This window comes from Excalfactoria chinensis, chromosome 1 (assembly GCF_039878825.1).
Source record: "Excalfactoria chinensis isolate bCotChi1 chromosome 1, bCotChi1.hap2, whole genome shotgun sequence".
In the NCBI taxonomy this organism is placed as follows: Eukaryota; Metazoa; Chordata; class Aves; order Galliformes; family Phasianidae; genus Excalfactoria; species Excalfactoria chinensis.
The window spans coordinates 126,402,793-126,422,374 of NC_092825.1; the positions used below are offsets into that span (position 1 = coordinate 126,402,793).

Genomic DNA, 19,582 nt, shown 5'->3' on the forward strand with positions numbered 1-19,582 from the left:
CCAGCTGAGTATGGAAACTTTGGGTGTGTAGGGGACTCCTGAGACAGTCTGGAGCAATTTGATTGTTGTTCTGGGACTGGGACTACAGTCTGAAATGGTTTGGGGCTCCCGTTTTCCTTACCTGTATTTACTTGAGATGAGCCAGTCAATGATCAGTTTGCTGTGGTCTTCAGGAGGGTTGCCCATTGCTTCTTTAGGTTGTGCATCCAAGACAGGGCTTCACAAATGGCAATGCCAAGATGGGCTGCTCAACTGTAATTGATCACAGCTGACTACAAAAACATATTGATTGGCCTCCATGGTTGAATTTTGGTACTAAGTGCTGTTTTGCAGTCTGGGGCAATACTGTGTCGTCTTGTTTGTCCCAGTTCGCTAAATGGTTTGCAACCAAAACTTTGGCCTTTCTGACTAACAATTTTTGTATTACATCTAATGACAGTTCTGCTCCAGATTAGCAACTTGCGGTCTGCAGGAACAGATGGTTTTGGGTCATGAGATGAATACCACTTTTGTGCAGCATCATGAGAAAAGATTTTGTTTTTCCCCAAGTGCAATTGTTCTTAGGCTAAGAAAGTCTACAGCTTGCGTGCTGCCTGCATTTACAGAAGGTGACTAGGTTTGTGGCTAAAATGTCACAAATCTTTTGCACTGAGGAAAGGCTTTTGCTTAATCTGCATTATATTTGTAGCGCAAGTGCGCTGTGAGGGGTGGTCGGGGTGTGCTGTTTTACACGTCCTCCGGAGGAATTTCCTTCCCTTTTTGTTTGCCACAGCTTGGACTGCTAAGGCCCATGCAGTGTTATTTCAGAGCATCGAACATGTTTTGACTAGTTTTTTTTTTGCGAGGCACTTGGTGTGTTCTTGAGCACTTGGTAAAAAGTAATAATTGGAGAATGCGCAGGCGCCATTTACTTAATGAATACTGTTCTCATCCGTGGATTAACCTGTAAGCCGAATATGTTGCATAATGGCTTTTCTGTTGAGTGGCCCTTTCAAATAATAAACACAATGGCCACAGGCTTTGGGAACACAACTTAAATACTACTCAGGTAGCAACCAAGAGGAAATTGTGTTCCTGTCGATCCTTCCCTCCGTTCTCCCTCCTTCACTAGATAAATAAATAATAGGATCAGAGTCTTTCTGAGGTTGGGGATTTATTGTTTCCAAGTCTGGTAAAGGAAGGATTGTTAGTATAGGCTGGAGTTTCTGAGTCAGGCTCTAGTGCTGACAAGGCAGAAATAGTTTGAGGCCTGAGAATACCGTGCGAGTATCAGAAAATAGTTCATGTGGACAGAAAGCTGTTTACAGATCGCTCTGGCTACCCGCCAGCTTCTCAAGGACAAGGTGTTTTTTTTTTGCTTTAGAATCCCAGATGTACTTGGCAGGGTATCAGAAAATTAATAAAAAAGAATAATTCTGGAAAGAGCCTTACGACGTAAGTCGTCGTTTAATTAAAATACCTATGACTTTAGGCTAAATGTATGTTTTGCGTCTTGCAAACAAGTAGGGGAAATATTTCTTAATTTGCTCGTGCATAAGGGTCACAGTATCAAGCACAGTCTGAGTCTACGTGGCTTCTACGCTGGCTGGTGCGGTGCTTTACAAGAAAGCCTCCTTTTGTGCTTCCTCAGCTATCTTGTGCCCTGGAAACAGCACTTCAGCTCCAGTGTTTGATGCTTGGTGAATTATGTCTCCCTGCTCCATTAAGACTATAGGAGATGTGACTAACAGGAAGTGGCACTGATTAGGTTTGTAACGACTGGTTAAAAATGAAGATAACCAGCTCAAGTCTGCCTTCAATATGAGATGCAGAAAGTCCTAACATAGTTTCCAGCCCTTCTTTATTGTGCCTTGTGGGGCAGCGGTGGAGCATTGACACTTGGGCTGGAATTTCATTATACATATGTATTTTATATATTTAAGAGTTGATTAGCTTTTCCCCTTTAACACTAATGTTCTAGAATTTTTTAAAGGTTGTGGATGTGACTTGTATTTTTTTAAGTTTCAGCTGTGTTGAAACAAACCTCGTTACACAGTCTTAACTTGCCTGCTCTGTTTGGCTGTACTGTTCCACTGGGTGGTATAAATGAAAGTAGTTCTCCTTTCCCTTGCCCCTCTTTAATGTTAAGCTGGAAAATTACAGGTTCAAATCCTATCTATAAAGAATGTTTGTAGCATTTTACGTAGGGCAGAGGCCTCTTGGTGGGGTTACTGGATACAGCGGTATGGTGGGCTCCTCCTTGTTGAGCGGGCTGAACAAGCAATAGCAAATCCATAGTATAAATAGAAATCAACAGATAGAGCCAATCTTTCTCCCCTCCCCGTTTCCTTCTTACGTTTCCTTTCTTTTCTTTTAGCCTTTATCATGAAGTTTTGTACATTCCGAAATAATCCCACGAAAGAGCTAAAGAGAAGTAGACTCTTGGGGCCATTTCTCTTGTACCAGAATCAGGCCCAGGCCTGTCAGGCTCGGCACGGGGCCTCAGTCACAAGGTGTAAATTGCTCCCTTCGGTCAGAAAGCTCGTATTTGCCCATCCAGCAGCGGCGAGTTAAATGTCGATATGAATTCATTTTAAAAACAAACAAAGAGAAGAGGCCTCGGGCTCTTCTCATTCAGGCTTATTCTGCTGTCTCTCTGGAGAAGTGACTGGGAGGCTTTGCCTTCTGTTTGCCCCATCTCTCAGCTGTGAACGTGTCCGCCTTGTTCTGAAGCTCCCTTGCCCACACGGAGACCCTGGTGTGTCTCTTGGGACAGAATCAGAGAGGATGGAGGGAGGTAGGAGAAAAGGGGTGGGAGCTTGTTTGGTGAAGGTCGCTGAATCCAGGCTTAACCTGGTGATGGCTGTGAGGAAGGAATGTAAGACTGTTCTTCAAGAGGGTGTTTTCCAGGTTGGGGCCTCAAGTGTACTAACTTAAGTGTTTATTCACCTATAGCCTGGTCAGCTAGTAGGTGTCTCAGTGGCCAAGAACCAAAATGGGCATAAATGTCAGCCTTGGGCATATTACAGAGTATTTCCTGCTGCCCTGGGGGTGAGGTGGCCCGTTGAGCTGGGTCCTGGGATGCATTGTGACTCTGAGCTCTGCCTCTGACCTGCTGTGATCCTGGGAAAGTCAGAGGATGGCTTTCTGCCATGGTTTTCCCACCATCCGTTTTCTTCTTTTCTTTCCTTTTTGCCTATTTAGGCAATGAGCTGTTGGGAGAAGGAAGTGCCTGTGGTAATGTACATCCAGCAGCTTTGGGGGTGGGATAGCTGCTACAAAACTAGTAATTGAAGTAAAAAGTGTATAGGGCTTTCTCTTTTTGTGTGTGTGTGTTGCATTTTTTTCCTCTGTTTCTGGAAGTACAGAACTGATAGCAACTTCATACTTCATAGACTGCAATACTATGCACGAGTAAATGGTCATTATTATTTCTTCAACAGACTTCTAGGGAGCCTGTGGATATCTAAGGAGGGATAGAGGGGGTGGCGTGTTCTATTTTGCTTTCCAGGCATTTGATGTCGAGTTCTAGACGGAGGGAAAACACAGAACCTTGTCCTGTCTTTTGACTTAAACAGTAGGAGTCTTTAATAGCTTCTGGTTGGTTTGGGCTTAATAGTCATCTTAACAGGAAAAAGGAACATTGATTTTGGCCTTTTTTTAACTCTTGTACATTTCTGTAGTGACGTGTCAGGCCTCTGCACTGAGGTTGTTTGCTGATTTTAATTGTAGAAGGAGCTTCTATGCCAGACAAACTTTATCTCTTTTTCACAGATTTATCTCCGTAGCTGGAGCCTGTCATTATTTAGGTTGCAAAAGGCTTTATCAGAACAGCATTAGTTTGGCTCCCAATGCAATGAGGTAGGCTTCTTGCTTAACGATGTTTCGTTTTTATTTATTTATTTTTTTTTAAGTGAGGAGTTTGCTTTTACTTTGTTCTGGCTTTTTTTACTCCCATTAAAATGCATACTCTGTGTTCTTTGCAAGCACCGCTCTCACTGCTTCTCTCAGGGTAGATCTGGTTGTTTTTTGGGAGTGGGAAGAAATGCCTGACAGAGCCTGGGTGTTCACAGCACAGAATTGGTTGCTGTGAAACTGCCTATGCTGGCGAGTGACAAAAAGAGCTGGTTGTAAACATGTGTTGGAACAACATGGTATCATTTACTGCACCAGGGTGTGCAACCTAATAGCAAAGCATTGCTCCATGGCCTATTGCCTCAGGCTGGTAGGAGCTTAGAGTCAACCAAGTGAGAAACAAATTGAAAAGTTAATTTTGGCATGGGGGCATTGTACTGAGAGGTGGTGGAGCAGTAGGTTTTTACTTGCTAACATGTTTAAATCTGGCCTGCTGTTTATGCATACATCACAGCAACTGAAATATGAATTAGTAAGGTTTTTTTCACCGTGCTTGCTTGTCTCTTTGTCAGGATAGAATAGTGAGAGGCTAGAAGGGTTTTCCAAAGACCTAGCGGTGTGTAGTGCATAGGGTAATCCAAGTTTGCTAGTTATGAGTTACCTGTGCTGTCTTCCTTCCTGAATTTGTCATGCTGCTCCATATTCTTCTTTCATGCCATTCAGCTGGGGAGCAGATTTCCAGGAACAGTCCCCCAAAAGGCACATTGATACTCAGGCAAGAGATTGTGTTAATAGGAGGATTGCATTACTGTGGAATATGTGTCTTGGTTAACTAGAGGGGAGAGAGAGTAAATGAGCTGATAGCATTTCCTTTGCATTTCATTTGCATAGTTCTTTGATAACATTAAGGCATCTGAGAGGAAAAAAAAAACCACCCATAGCAGCGTATTGCACTACTTCCCTTTGAACCTTTCACAAACAATACAGTAATAATGTGTGGAGACAAGAAGTGGGTGTATGAACTGACTTGGAGAGTGTGGGTAGGCTTGGAATTTATAATGTTCTGCAGATCCTGGCAGTTGACCAAGGATTCCCCTTGTCCCCTCTGCTTTTCAACATGCAGAAAGCCCACTGAGATGAGAAATAAACAGCACGTTGCTATCAAATGTGGCTGGGAACATGCATGGATCCAGTCTAACATCCAGTTAAATGTTGCACTGCTGAAGAGAAGAGCTGGATTTCAAAATCTTCTTTATGTAAATGAAAATCCTGTCAACCCCGTGAGAAGATGCAGGACAAGGTTTGGGGTCAGCAAACTCGGCTCCATTGACTTGCTCATCCCAGCTCTGTGTTTGCCCAACAGATCGTTTATAAATAGAAGGGAGCAGTAGTTGTAAAAATATCTTTACATTCCTTCCTTGGGAGGATAAGTAAGTGTTTTATTATGAATAGATGGAAGGAAAGAGGGAAGGGACTGAGAGGAGGGTGTGCTTAAAAAACAAAAACAATAAAAAAAAACACGTACACACAAAAACAGCCAGCAAGGAGTTTGGAAGTTCTGGCTATTAAACTTTCTAAGATGGCCTGAATAAAGGGGATGCATCAGTATGCTCCTAGCCATGAGGGTGGTGACTGGCTCAGCTGGCAGTGCCAACATAGAATGGCTTGGATTGGAAGAGACCTCAAAGATCATCCTCTCTGTCATGGGTAGGGCTGCCAACCACGTTTGCCATCGTCCGTATGGAGGGGTATGTGGATCCAGGCTGCTTTAGGGCCAGGGCTGCACAGTACAAAATGGCACCCTGCTGGCGGATTGGCTTGCTGTGTCACTGAGATGATGCATGGCTGGGCCCTCGTGCCTGCCACCTCTGTGAGGTGCTTGGGGAGATGGCTTTGAGTAAGTTCTAACCCCTGGAGATCGAGTCCTGAGGGTGTCTCCTCTTTGGTGTACTCAGCCAATTAGCAATTCATTTATTGTTTTTGTTATTAACATAGACAGAGTTTTCCAAAGCGAAAGCCAGCTATGAATGTCAGAATACCAGTTTCCAAACCAAGCTTACTTAGCCATTTTATCTTGCAAGCAAAATTATACCAGCATGCTAATAGTTTGACAAGTCTATTCTTGAGCAGAGCTGTTAAGCGGATAAACAAACAAACAAAAGCTCTACTCCTGCTTATACGTTTTGCCTGTGATGCTTTTTTCCCCCCCCTCTCTCTACAAATGTTTTTAATAAAAAGAATATGACTTGAAAATGTCCTTTTACTTCTCAAATATAAATCAATTTGTCACGCTCTTCCCCTCCCCATCCAATTTATGTTGTGGGTGCTTGGAGTATGAACGCTCCATACGTTGTGAAAAGGGTATATGGAGTAATTTTTAACAATGCTTTGAAATGACCAGGCTTTAAATTTGGCCTGGGATACTGAGAAGCCCACGTTTCCCACAGTCTGCAATTCCCCGGCTTTCCAGTCCCTCAGGAGGCCATGGGGAGGCTTTTCCCCTCCCTGCTGCAGAGGCAGTGAAGTGAAGCACGAGTGATGGCCACGCTCTGGGTTCACTCTCAAGGAGGAGTGGAGGCACTGGTGGGATGCTAGGGAAGCTGGGAGAGGGATGGTGGGGCTGTGGCACGGCCCATCAGAGTGGAATGTTGCCTGCAGAAAGCTGGGAAGCTGAGCCTTGGGAGGTTCCAGGCTCCTGTCTGGAAATAGTAAGCCCTGCAGTAATTCATAGGTTTAAAATGACAAATAAAGCAAACTTTTTTTTTTTTTTCCCCCCTCATAAAATAAACGGCACCCTGAGGATTTCTTGCTCCTTCCTTCTTCTTGTGTGCCACTCTTGCATTCTGGCAAACCATGTTTCACTGCTTTTCTTTTAAAGTTTCCTTTTCCTTAGTCCTTCTCAGAGATGTCCTTGTTCCACTCTTAGCTTTAGAGTGTTCTTTTTTGTACCTCGAACTGTGCTTGCCTGTATCCTTGGACCTTTTATTTCTCTGCACAGAGTAGCAGAGAATAAAGGCAGAGCTGGGAGAGGAGGCATCTTTCCAGCTCATTGTAAGGCATTTTCCCCCCTATCCCTTGGCAGCAGGGTAAATCTCAACAAGACCACCACAGCTTTTGTCATTAGGCAGAGGTCCAGGGTGGGGTGTTGGAGTTGCAGATCCCCAAGGCTTGCTGAAAGCCTCAAGAAGTAGCAGGGTCAAAGGGAGGTCAGTCTTGGCCATTGCACATATGTTATAATCCTAATTTTGTTTCGAAATCCAGCCTAGCTTGAGACCAAACTGTAAAAAGAAATGTGTGTAATAACGAGACTTTACAGAGCAGGCAGAATCCCGAGTACGGTAATTTATTTATAGAAAACATGTGGATTGGTTAATGAGGGGAGAGTGCAGCGCAATGCAAGTTGTAAAAGGAGCTGGAGGCTGTAAATTCTGCAGCATTTCATCTGAGTCCTTTGTCATGGAGCAGAAATACCTGGACATTACCTCTGCGGAGGGCATGGCAAAGTACGAAGGGGCAGAGATTTGTCCAGAGGTGGTTTGCCTTGCTGTCCTTCTGGGGTGCCAATCTTGAATATGTAAAGCACAGCTGGACTGTTGAGCTGGACATCCTCGAACAGACTCAGCGTTATGTGAAGGGCTGGAACCATTGCTAAATGCTCGTTAGAGGAAAAAGAAGTATAGTTAATTGCTATGGCCCCAGCCTCTGCAAAAATATACCAGAGAAAAATGGTTTTTGTCACAAGTCAGCTGTGCTGAGTCGCAGCTCAGCGGAGCTGGAAGGGGGCTGTTGTGCTCCTGTCTCCCCGCCACGTGGTCTGCCCTGTGCCAGCTCTGGTTCTGCTCTGCTTGCAGAGCAAGCCCATTTAATTTCCTGATCTGCATCCCTCCTCCTCCCTGCCCTGCAGTTTGCTTTTTCTGTGTTAACTTTCTGCCATTTCGGTGATCTAAATCAGCTTATCATATGATCTGATGAGTGCCAGAATGAGCTCGGTGCTCATGGGAGAAATATGTGACAGGAGGAGGGAGGGAGGCAGGGGAAGGAGCTCCCCACTGCAGTAGCTGGGATCTATTAATTCAGCTCAAGCTGTACAGAGGAACCGTACCCTTATGGTGCTGTAGCTGAAGGGAGACATCCTCTTCATCATCAAGAGACAGACAAAAAGAGCTCTGTAGGTCCAATACTTCACTTGAAGAAACTCCAACATTTTATATCTTTAGTTTTACTTAACAGTGAAGACCGAAGCAAAGACAAACGTGCTTTTTTGGTCACCCAGCTTGTGTGCATTTACCCAGTAAATAAAGTAAAGCTTACAAATAAAATATGTGCTATATGAAATTTAACATTCTGATGCGTTAATAAATGATCCATACTGACTATGAGCTTTGCTGAAGTAGAAAGAAAAGAAGCAAATGTAATGTCTGTGCTTAATCTTAATGATCATCCTCTTAATGTGGAGATCAAGAGTGGGGCCTAACATTTCTAAAGAACATTTATAAAGGAATCTCTCTCCTTTAGCTATCTAGTGTATTTGTTGCTTTTCAAGTGAAATAGCAGAAGAGTCCAGCGCAGCTGGGCAAAACCCAGCAGCTGAAGCTCTCCAAATGCTTTGCGCCGTGTATGCTCAAGGGATTGGTGAAGTGCTGGTGCTGATGCTTCTCTCTCTTTTCAGGGTCGACATGTCAAAACGGGCCAGTTGGCAGCCATCAAAGTCATGGACGTTACTGAGGTGAGTAGAGAAACATTCTGCTTGGTTAGTAATGTGAGTAGAATTCGATGGCAAGAGACAGCATACGGTTTACCTCAGGTTTGTGTGGAAGGGCATGGTCCTTGCAAGTGAACATTTGCTTTCTGTTTGCAGGGCCTGACCTCTTGAGCCTGTCTACCCATTATGAGATTTCTGTGTGCTTGTGTGTAGGGGCCTCTGGCCTTTCGCAAATTGCCGTGGCTGCTCCCAGGAGCACATGTAGGGAACCTGCTTTGGCAGGGGGGGTTGGACTCAATGATCACTGGAGGTCCCTTCCAACCCGTACCATTCTGTGATTCTGTGTATTAGCACTCCCTTACCTGAAACTTCTCAGAAGTGGGGAGGAAAGGCACATTTCCCACTTTCAACCTCTTTTTTTTCTTTTACGTGTATCATCATGCATCTGCCTTACCAAAAAAAGAAGGTGAGGAGGCTGCTTGACAGTAGTTTCCCTGGTACACTTGCAGCCTAAAATGGGCGTACATTTATTCAAAGGAAATAAAGCCCAATAAAGTTCCCAGAAGCCTGAAAGCAGAAACATCTGCAGGAACGATGAGCAGATTGCTGGCAGAATTCAACAGTGTAAAGTAGTAGTTGTAACTGACCCAAGGGGATTTACTGTGGAGCTTTAGATGAGAAAGACGGGAAATTAACCCAGCCACAGAAATAAAAAATATACATCCATGCTTGAATCCTTAGCTGTCATGTAGTTTATACTGTTCAAAAAGCAATCAGTTTAAATTAAGACTTCAAAACAGACCAGAAAAAACATGGGTTTTCCCTGTTGATTCCAGTTGTGTTTTACTAAGTTACAGCCTTGGCAATGGCTTGAGATTTAAAATCGAATTAGATCCTTTTGTGCAGTATCCACAGTGCTTGACTGACACTGCACTTTTTGAAGTTCACCCTGAAACTGAGCATCTCAATTTTCTAAACTCCTCAGTCTTACATGGACACTAGGGGAAAAATCACGTTAATGTGTGCATACATTGCATTAGAGCAGGGGTCTTTGGCAAGCTGGTTGTATTAAGCAAAAAACTCTTAACAAGGGTATTGCTACAAAATACGTTCTATTTTGATAGTGTGTGTGTGGGCCCTGGCAGATCAAAATGGACAGAAGCTGCTTGGCGAGTGGCTGAGGTGTGATGGGTGACCAGGCAAGACAGGGAGGAAAACAAGAAGGCAGGGATGGGTCAACTGATAGTACTTCAGTCCTATCTCTTGATCTCCCTGTGATCGATGAGCAGCGTGACTGCTGATCTCTAACTGAAGCAGTTGTGTCTGCCAAGAGCTGGACATTCTTGCTTTGTAAGATGGCCTGATAAAAACTGATGTTCAGCTGGAAATTTTCAAAGGTTGCCTTCTCAAGAGGCAGCGCTATTTTTCTGCAGTTAATATGTAGACAAAACAGAGGAGGATGAAGGTGTGATGACATAAAATGAATGCTCTTTGCTCAGCAAATGTTTCCATTTGTACAGCAGTGTGAAGTATAGCAGCTTGCTGGACTGTAGCAGTGAAGGTTTCTTCTATAACAGTAAGCCCGATTGTATTGCACACGTCCCTCTGTTTTTAATAGCATATATTAATCACAAACAGTTGTGATGGAGAGGTTGCACAGCAAAAGGCAAACAATTGAAAAATTTGGGCTGCTTTTGAAAGTTGTGTATTGGCACCGTCTTCTACCTCACAAGCTCATTCTTTCTTAGGGGATGCATAGCAGTCAGAGGGAGGACTGGGAGATGTTAGCCCCACACAGTGTAAAAGTGTCGTTATTCCTACAAGTGAAGCTCATGTGTTTTTACTTCAAAGTAATGAGCCTTTGGAGGCCAAAAATGCGGTGTAAATTCTTCCAAGTCATGCTAAGTCAACTCTACTTTTTAACACCAGGCATGGATGATATTCCCATAGGATATTTCTGTCTACTCCTACTGGAGTCAGTACTTGGCTCCCTGTCTGCATCCCTGTATTTGTGCTGGCATCAAGGCTTTGGTCCAGGCAGTGACCCGGATCAGTGAGCAGCCTACAGTTCCACTAAAAATTCCCTCACTTTTCTCTTCCTGCTGGTTATTTATAACCTGGATGAGTTTGCTGCTCTATTTTAGCGTGCAGTCTTTACTGTGATGAAAGTGGCATGAGATTGGGAAAGAGCCACTGATGGCCATGGAGGTGTAGGGGAAGAAAGAGTTCAGGTTGGTATTGCTGCCGAAGATGGCCTTGTCATCCAGGTATGGCTTGGTTTCCTCAAGGAATGGTTTTCTGAGCATCTCTTTTACTGGCAGATCACATTTAAAGCAGCTTCATCATCATTCTAGCTGACTGCAAGACGGTTAAGAGCAGAGAACACAAGGACCTTCTTAACATAAGGACCTTCTCCACTTGCTTTCCTAGCTATATTTGCATGAACTGCTCTTGTGAACTAATGGTAACTGTCTGTGCATGTATGGGGGAAATAGAGTGGAATGGACACTCTCCTAAAAAACTGAAATTGGGATGTTTTTTTTTAATGAGCAGCTATTGAGGCTGTAGGTGATTCGTGCCTTGGTACGTGTATTGCTGGCAGTACTTAATGCTTAAATGGTGCTGTGAATGATATCTGATTGTTGTGTTTAACTGGTGCTGAGAACACACACCAGACTTTCTTTTTTCTCAGGTACCTCTGATCCAGTGCTTGCTTTGCCAAACACTTAAAAAATTAGAAAGCCTAATGTGTTGGCAAGCTCTGTAGACACGCCTCAGGTTTTCAGTTTTCAAGGCCCAGTTCTGCAGTTCCTGCACTGCTCATGATCACCAAGGTTACATCAGCTCTGTAAAGCTTTCATGACCTGAACAGAAGGGATGTCCAAGTCAGAGTGAAGACTTCCCTTAGAAAGTTTTGGTTGGCACAAAGAAAACGAGGCAGTATAACCTCCAACTAGCAACTCTGGAAGAAACGTTATAGCTCAAGCCGTACATGGTGTTTTGGAAATGCTCTTCATCCTTCCCAGCTTTTCTTGTGGTTTTCTATTCAGATTTTAATTTTGAGAAGAATGGTGGTAAGGATGAGAAAAGAGGAGGTGGGCTGAAGATATCAGCTTGATCTTTGAATATATTATGACTCGTCAGTACTGCTGCCTGAAATGGTGGGGGATGTTGACGTGCAGCTTTGCTGTCTCTTCCACTTTTTTCTAAACCAATTAGGGAAAGCTCTGTAAAACCGTGTAGGTCTGTATAAATGCACAGATCTACAGCACTCCAAGCAAGCACTGAAAGGATCTAAAGGTCTGCAAGCCTTCTTATAGTCTGGCATTCATGTAGATGATATTTGTGCTTTCTGGGGATGAATCTGGGGCACATGTAAGGGTGAAAAAATGTCACTGGAGCATAGAGCAAATAACAGCAAAACACCAGTCTTCAGCAATTGCAAACTGTTCTGTTGTTGGATGAACTATCAGCATATGCACACTTGAAAAATTGTTTTCCAAGCTGAACATCTGTAGGCTCAATCTCAGGCTGCGTGCATGTTGGTGGGGAAGCTTTATTTGAGAGATTCTTGCAGTCTGTCATGAATCTTTTTATATAAGTGACTGTTCCTTACAGGATATTGTTTTGGAAAAGTCCGTGTTGAGTGAGTGTTGACTCCTTCCCAAAGTTACTTTACACCATGCCCATGCTGCTGGGTTTCCATGGGCTGCTTGCTCCATACCGTTGTTCAGCTCTGTAGCACAGCAAGTGAGCCGTGACTGATGTTATCAGATGCTACACAAGTATGCTGTGAGATTTGGCAGCAGTCACTGGTTAGTTAGAAGAATTCTTTTATTTTGTGAAGCAAAAAAAAAAAACAAACAAAACACCTAAAGACCTCAAACCATTTACAACCTTAGAAAAGCTTACTTGGCAAATCTGTATGCATCCAAGTTTGTTAGCATTCTATCCTAAACACACAGCTTGACTCTGCTCGGCTCTTTTGGGAGGCCTTACTTGCAGCTGCACGGTTGTTTCCAGTGTCAGTCCTGTGTTCCACTTCCAGAGATGCTTTTCTGTTTGAAATCCTCGGTAGCTAATTTTGAGGAAAAAAAAACGCAAATCGCTTTTTCACTGTTTGTTATAACCCCTGACGCTGCTGCTTCTTCCTCCTACCTCTTCCCACACATGCTCTTGGCATCCTCTGGGAAAGTTTTCCGCATGCCTTTTTAATAGCAGCATTTCTCAGCTCTTGTGCCCAGTATTTCATGACTTGTCCAGTCTAGTCTGTGTAAGATTATGCTAAGTAAACAACTGGGTACTGTATCCTGCTGATTTATGAAAGAGGCTGCATTGCTTTTAGTGCTTGCCTGTCTTGCCCTTTCTGCACATGGTATACAGAACAATGAAAAACTCCAAACCAAAACCTCCAGGCCTGCACAGAAGTATGTCTCATCTCCTGAACCTCGGCAGGAGAGGTTACCAGAATTACTCATTGTTGCCTTCCCAACTCTGCTGAATGGTTTTTCTGTTACTATAGACGAGTCACTTTGAGTCTTGTCTATCTCTGTCTGATGGTCCACACAGTGTTGTGAACTGTGACATTACGGGCTATCTATCCTTTGTATTTAGGGCACCCCAAAAGTGGTCTGTGGTAAGACTACAGAAAATAAGTGTTATGTGCACGCAGGCAGATCAAGTGAGGAGAAAACAAAAACAGTAAGCATCAAAAGTTTACCCTAACTTTTGTTATTTTTAATGCATAAAACAAAGATAGTCCGCTGATTTTGATCTTTTAGTATGGTGGAGAAAAGTAATAGTTGATGCATCTCTCTAAAAGACCATGAATGTATGGATCTTCATGGTAGCATGCAATGGAGCTAGGGCAAGCCAGGCTGGAGAAGCTGAAAGTGGGCTGCCTTTTGAGCGTGGAGGCAAGAGCGCACTGATTTCCTTGGCCTAAAACAGCTTCTTTATAGCACCAGATTATCTGTCCATGGCTGTGCTTGTTCCTAGGTTAACCAAAGTAGACCTGAAGCCAATAGAGCTGCGGAAAGCTTTTGCTCTTTGCGTGAATTGGTTTGGGGAACCTAAAATCACAGGTCATACCCCTGGGGTATGAGTGCTAGCACTCTGCTTGTGTGTCCTTCAGATGTCAGCTTGCTTACTACTGGTTGGTACACAAGTTTGCAGCCTTTAGCTAAGCAGTTACCTGGCGAAACAAATAACTGTTCTGTGGAAAAGGGATAAATAGGAAGTGCATTTACAATGCGTGCAGCCCTGCTGTCCAGTCCCTCTTGAAGCTGATTAACCTCTGATCTCTTCTAGGGATTAAGTTTATATTAGAAAAAAAAAGAAAAAGAAAAAAGCTGGTAACTTTCTGTTGCAGGTCAGAGGAAAACAAAGCCGAACTGTAATAACTTGGTTTGGAAGAAGGTTGAGCAGAGCTAAGATAGTCTTGCAGGCAGTGGGGGCAGTCGCTTTGCAGCTGCAAAGAGTAATTTTGGATGTAATCCAATAAACTTTCCTGATGCAGTGCTGGCATCAGGTTGTAGAGAGGGCAGACTTTCACTCTGCTTATCCAAGTCCTGGAGTGGTTGATGAGACTGTCAGGCTGGAGAAGCTTATTTGGGAAGGGGGGGAAAGATGTAAGATTTGGTGCTGCTGCTGCAAGAAGGAGGCTGAACGTACTTGAAGTGGGGCAGGAAGCCCTGGCTATTATTAAGCAGTTTGGGAAGCCATATCCAACATGATTTGACTGGAGGGAGCTAGCACCTAGCATGACAGCTCCAGTAATGAGCAACTTCACAGCGGTACTGTGTGGTTGGGTGGAAAATTGGCAGCAGGGGAGAAGAAAAGAGATGTGAAATGTTCATACACGCGTGTTGCTCTACTTGCTTTTTCCAGCGCATAGTTTCTTAGTGCAAGATTTCCACCTGAGCAAAAGACTATTTGCAAGCATGGCCTGCTGCCAGCTGTCCTTGCGGGTGGATCTCCCTCTATATATTTTAACGTGCTTGTTTTGGAACCTGACTGTTTCAAGGCTGGAAGAAACAGATGTTTTCCTTCTGCTATAAAGATCCTTGAGGGCACCATTGCTGCAGTATCTATTACCTGTTAACAGCCAAAGAGCTCTGAATGTGAGGACTTAGTGTGGCTCATCTAGTAGCTTTCCCATTGGATCGCTGTAATAAGAGGATGAAAAGACAGCTACATTGACACTGTCTTCTCCTCATCTCCTCCTGCTTATGGTCTGACATGCAAGGCCTCATCCTATCTAGCAAAAAATGTTTTGCTCCTGCCCCATACATTGTATACAGTTTACATTATAAAGATGGCCTGACTGTGTTTATGCCCACCTAAAGGGAACTTTGCTGTAGTTCGCAGTGCAGAAGAATCTCCTCTCTTAGGGAGGCAGTTGTAAAATCCATCCTGCCTAGCCATGGGAGAACCAGGTAGCACCTTACTGTAGCACTGCAACGTGACTTCCACTTGTGTATGAAAGGAACGATTGCTAGCATCCGTGGGAGGGAATCCTGGGCTCGGATGTATACCATGAAGTCTCCATGTGGCAGCACACAGCTGCTTTCACTACCACAATATCTAACTCCTGGTCACACCTGTGCTGACACGAAGCTAAGTACTGCTGCATGCAGGCCCTGCTGAGGAGGGAGCTGTGGCCTGGCTGTGTAACCAAGTGCGTGTTGGAGCTGTCTGAGGAGGGTTGGCTGCTATTGGGAAACAGAACTGTTCTGTGTGCAGATAACAGCAAAAAGCACGGGGCTACACTTAGAATATTTTCTGTCAGATACGCAGCATAGCAGCTCAGTTTACCACCGGTGAATCAGACACACTGTCTGCTCAGGGAAAACAAGACAACTCTGTCAATGCACTGTTAGAACATGTGTGCTCTTGTCAGTCTGGGCTGAAATAAAACCCAACGAGAGCTGTGACAGAGCACTGTGCTTTAATTTTAGCAAGTACCCAGGCTGAAGCGGGCTCTGCAGCAGATTCCTACTGCCTGCATAGGCGGGCGGGAGCACAGCTCCAGCTCCCGTCTTTTAGGGGTGAGCTTTACATTTTGGCATTAGGATCAAAGACAGGGAATTAATTTGCTGTTTATGTTAAAGGGGATATATCTCCTTGAAATGTAATCTTTCCTGACTGTGTTTAATTGTAGTTTCATCAACCCCACCTGCCTGGGGGGCTCCTCCTGTTTCTGCTGTGACATTCCGTGTTTTTATCTCGACTTCCGAAGGAAATGAGGCTTCTCGGTGATAGCACGTGCGCCTCCTTGCCTGCTTTTCCACCCACTGCTATTTAGGTCTGCTGGCCAATTTTGGCCAAGCATAATGAGGGAGAAATTCCAAAGATATGAAATCCCGACGAGTTATGTGAAAGCTGGCAGGCAGCGCGGAGAGGAGAGCGGGTGGAATTTGCATCCTTTGCGCCAGGTATGGCAGGCAGACCTCAGTCACTGGCCATTATCAGACGGCTGGCCACTGTTCTGTAGTAAATCAGGAGGAGAAAGTAGATAACTGTTTTTAGAGAGAAAGTTCTAACGCTCGGCTTTGGAGTGAGTGCCGCGGCTACGGGAATGAGCGCAGGGTAGCGCATGCAAATTGCTTTCAAGCATTTAAACATTTCCCTCTGATTCTGTTTTTAGTTCACCGGTCTACAAATAGAAATTGTACATTTGAGATTATCCCATGTGATTTCTCTCTTGTGCTCTGTTTTTAACATGTGCGTGTGTATATATAACCACAAAATAGCGATGTTGTTCTCTAATGTTTAATGGGAGAGAAATGTTTGCTCAGAGTCTCTCGACAGCACTCCTTTTGCAAGACAGAAAGTTTGAGTGATGTGTAGGGAGTTGTTGGCCAAAATTCAGTCTTAAAACCCAGCTCCTAAAACTGGAGATTATGGCAGAAAGTGCTAATGTGCAAGGACATGGGAATTTGTTGTACTCCAAGCTGGCTTGTAACCGTGATTAACACCCCCCTTGTGCCTGAGAGGAAAGAATTCTCTCCCCTGATGCCCAGTCTCTTAAATATGCAATAGGAAGCACATGGCTGAGCTAAGTGTTAAAAGAGCCATGAAGATACTACGCAAACTATAGTTTAGCTGATTGCTCTAGAATCTACTCTTTGTCTCCTAAGCCTAGAAACATCTTTTCCAGTAAGGTTCTTGTGTACATTCCTGTGGATAGGTTTAATCCAAAAGGGATTAAAGCCCGGAGTGTGCTTTGCATGGTCTCTCTGCTGGAGGATAATTTTCTACTGCTAAATAAATTCGCAAAGGTGTTGCCATTAAATTGCAGATTGATTCTTCATAGTAAGCACGTGCAGTTCAGTTTTGCTGTCCCGTCTTTGCTTTCTCTTTTCATAGGATCTTGCTTCAAACAGGAATCAAATGGTGGGAATCTGGCCAATGAGGTGTCTTTTTTGTGATGACTCCCAGTTATCTCTTCCATATCAGGCTTTTCTTCTCGTATGTTTTGGTCTGAAAGAGATTCCTCTGAGAACAGAGAGAAAGCTGCAGAAGGAGCTGCTGTTCCTATGTAGGGAGCACAGCGCTTGTGTATTTTGCATTGTGCCCATAAGGTAAAACGCTGGCTTCTCTACCCAGCACCACTGATGCAAAAGGCATGGTGAGAGTTCAGCAGCCTGGTTGCTTTCACAGAGTGTTTCTGGATGACGGAGGCCTTTCCTTCTGCCAAGTGTCAAGGTCAGTTCCAGAAATGAACTTTCAATTTTTTGCGTGTCAGTGGATGGATGAGGTGTTTTTGCAGTTTGTCATTAAAGCAGGGATATTTTCCACTATAGCTCTTTCTTCCTGAACCGAGCTTCAGTGTTGGATTCTAGTTTTACGTGAGTTGGTAAGAATTAAGTGGAAATCCCAGTGTAAATGCAGCAGCCCCTTTACCTTCAGATAACTGTTACTAGCCTGGCAAAGCACCTTGGATGTGCATGTGAGAACGAGATGAGAGAATGCACGTGATTCTTGAAAATGGCTTTCTGATGTGGAACCTTTGAGCAAATGGAAACGTAACTGGGAGAACAGACTTGGGGCAGAAGGAGGAGTGAGCACCACGGCTGCCTGCTTGACTCCCCCTGTGCTAACCTGTCCTATTGGCTGTGTCTGCAGACAGCGGGGCTGTGCTGACTCCCTGCTTTGGAAACCATGAGCACAGGCAGCTCCACTAGGGTGTCTAAATTGTCTCTGGCATATTTTACTTTGGTGGCCTTTTCTCTATCATTTACTTAATTTCCTCTCTTACAGTCTGCGAGAGAAAGCTGTTCTTACAAGGGTTAGATGTTTTCCAATCTGGGAAGTGTACCTAGCCTTGATTTGCAACACAAATTGTTAGCATGTTGCCATTTGTACCCTTCTGGTAAAAATGGAGGAATCAGCAAATAAATTGCAAACTCTTTCCCTTTCCCCATGCATACCAATGTGAACAAACAAACAAACACCCCTATAAATGAATGAAAGGATTTCTACTCTGAGGGAGGAAAGGAGGAACAGTTTGTTTTCTATTTATAAATATTCAGATAGCGTGGTCTTTGCAGAACCACAGGGTGGCTGAAGCTGGCAGAGACCCCTGTGGTCCAATACCTGCTCCAGCAGGGCCACCCAGAGCAGGGTGCCCAGGATTCCTTAAAACCGTGGGGCCGTGTGGGGAGTCGTGCCCACACAGCTATGGCTTTGTGATGCCTGGAGGAAAGCTGGTCATGCTATCTTCCTGAGGGCCTGACTGCATCCTCCGCAGCCACCTGCGATGGCTGTGAGGGAGGGTTTGCAGTTTGCTGCGCACCTGGGGGCTTGGGAGAGAAGAGCCAAGATCTTCTGCAGGGATTCCCCCACCCTCTGTTTCTTTCTGTTGTGCAGCAAGCTATTTTTAGGCTGCTTGCCTGCCTCAGAAATTACTTCACTTTTTGTGTTGGACCACTTCCATAACATTCATTGTGATTCTGAATTCCGGTGTTCAGGATAATGTTGGAGCAAAGAGTCGCAGGGTGGTGAGTTTGACTCAATGGTAGAGCCTGAAACCTGCATTGAGGCAGTGTGTGTGCCAGTGGCCTCTGAGCTGGTGATCCACGGGAGCCTGGCCTCGTGAACCAGTGCTCTGTATTTGCCAGCAAAGGATCTCCTTAATCCTATGTTTAATGGTGCCTTTGCTGGCAAATGGCAAAAGAAAGTGACCCAAGAACAGCTTGAGCCAGGTATCCAAAGCAGGTCTACCTCTGAAAGACACCCACTTACTTTAAGTACAAGATGAGAAGCCCAGGCTGCCCTTGCTGTGTATGCTTGTGCAGTACCATTGCTAATGCACTGGACACTGTTCTTTCTCCCTCCAGGTGTTAGATAGATATGACTTAAATCGTGTATTTATTTGATTGTCCTGAGATAGAGCAGACTATAATGTGGGAAACAAGGCCTGTTTTAACATTGCTACATATAATGCATGTATCAGTTTGCTGCTCTGAGATGCAAAAGCCAATACAGTTAGATCTGTTACAGTTTTATTTCCTACAGCTGGTGGATAAGGCAGAAGAATATGAAAGGGTGGATTTGGGCAGAGCATTTTACAGCATCATAGAAAGGCCTTCTGATACAGTAGCAGCTCTGAGGCTGTGCTGGATCTGGAGGGCAGCGGTTTCTTGTGCAGTCTTCTTGTTTATCTAAATTTGCATCCTTGTTTAGCAAAAGTGATTGCCTGCGCGACTGCTGTACTTTGGGCCATCACTAGAGGGCTTCAGATTGAGAAAGTGATTTGCTCACTGCATGATGACAGGAGCCAGAAGTTTCCTATGAAATCTGGTACACAGCAATGCAATGCTGACCCCTCTGAGTTAACGCTTACTGGTGTTGAGTGGTGTTTTTGTCATCTTCTATTCAGATAAACTATTTCATCCCTTTTTTTTTCCCTCTTTTTTTTTTTTTCTTACCCTTTTTAGCCTTGTTTGTTAACAATCTTTACAGCACGAATGATCAAACAGGGCCTCAGCAGCCCTTCCATGTGTGTGGCAAGTAGGGCTGAGATTAGGTAACAGCAGAGGA

At 44.3% G+C, this 19,582-nt stretch overlaps 1 protein-coding gene across 9 annotated transcripts in view; it reads left to right on the top strand.

The window, feature by feature from the left end:
• The window catches only part of MAP4K4 (mitogen-activated protein kinase kinase kinase kinase 4), a 143,998-nt gene that overhangs the window by 52,884 nt on the left and 71,532 nt on the right, over nucleotides 1-19,582 (top strand). For all 9 annotated transcript variants that reach the window (XM_072337787.1, XM_072337831.1, XM_072337806.1 and 6 more), the window contains exon 3: nucleotides 8,504-8,560. In XM_072337787.1, the coding sequence (XP_072193888.1) occupies nucleotides 8,504-8,560 (57 nt within the window). The remainder of the gene's footprint in view (nucleotides 1-8,503; nucleotides 8,561-19,582) is intronic.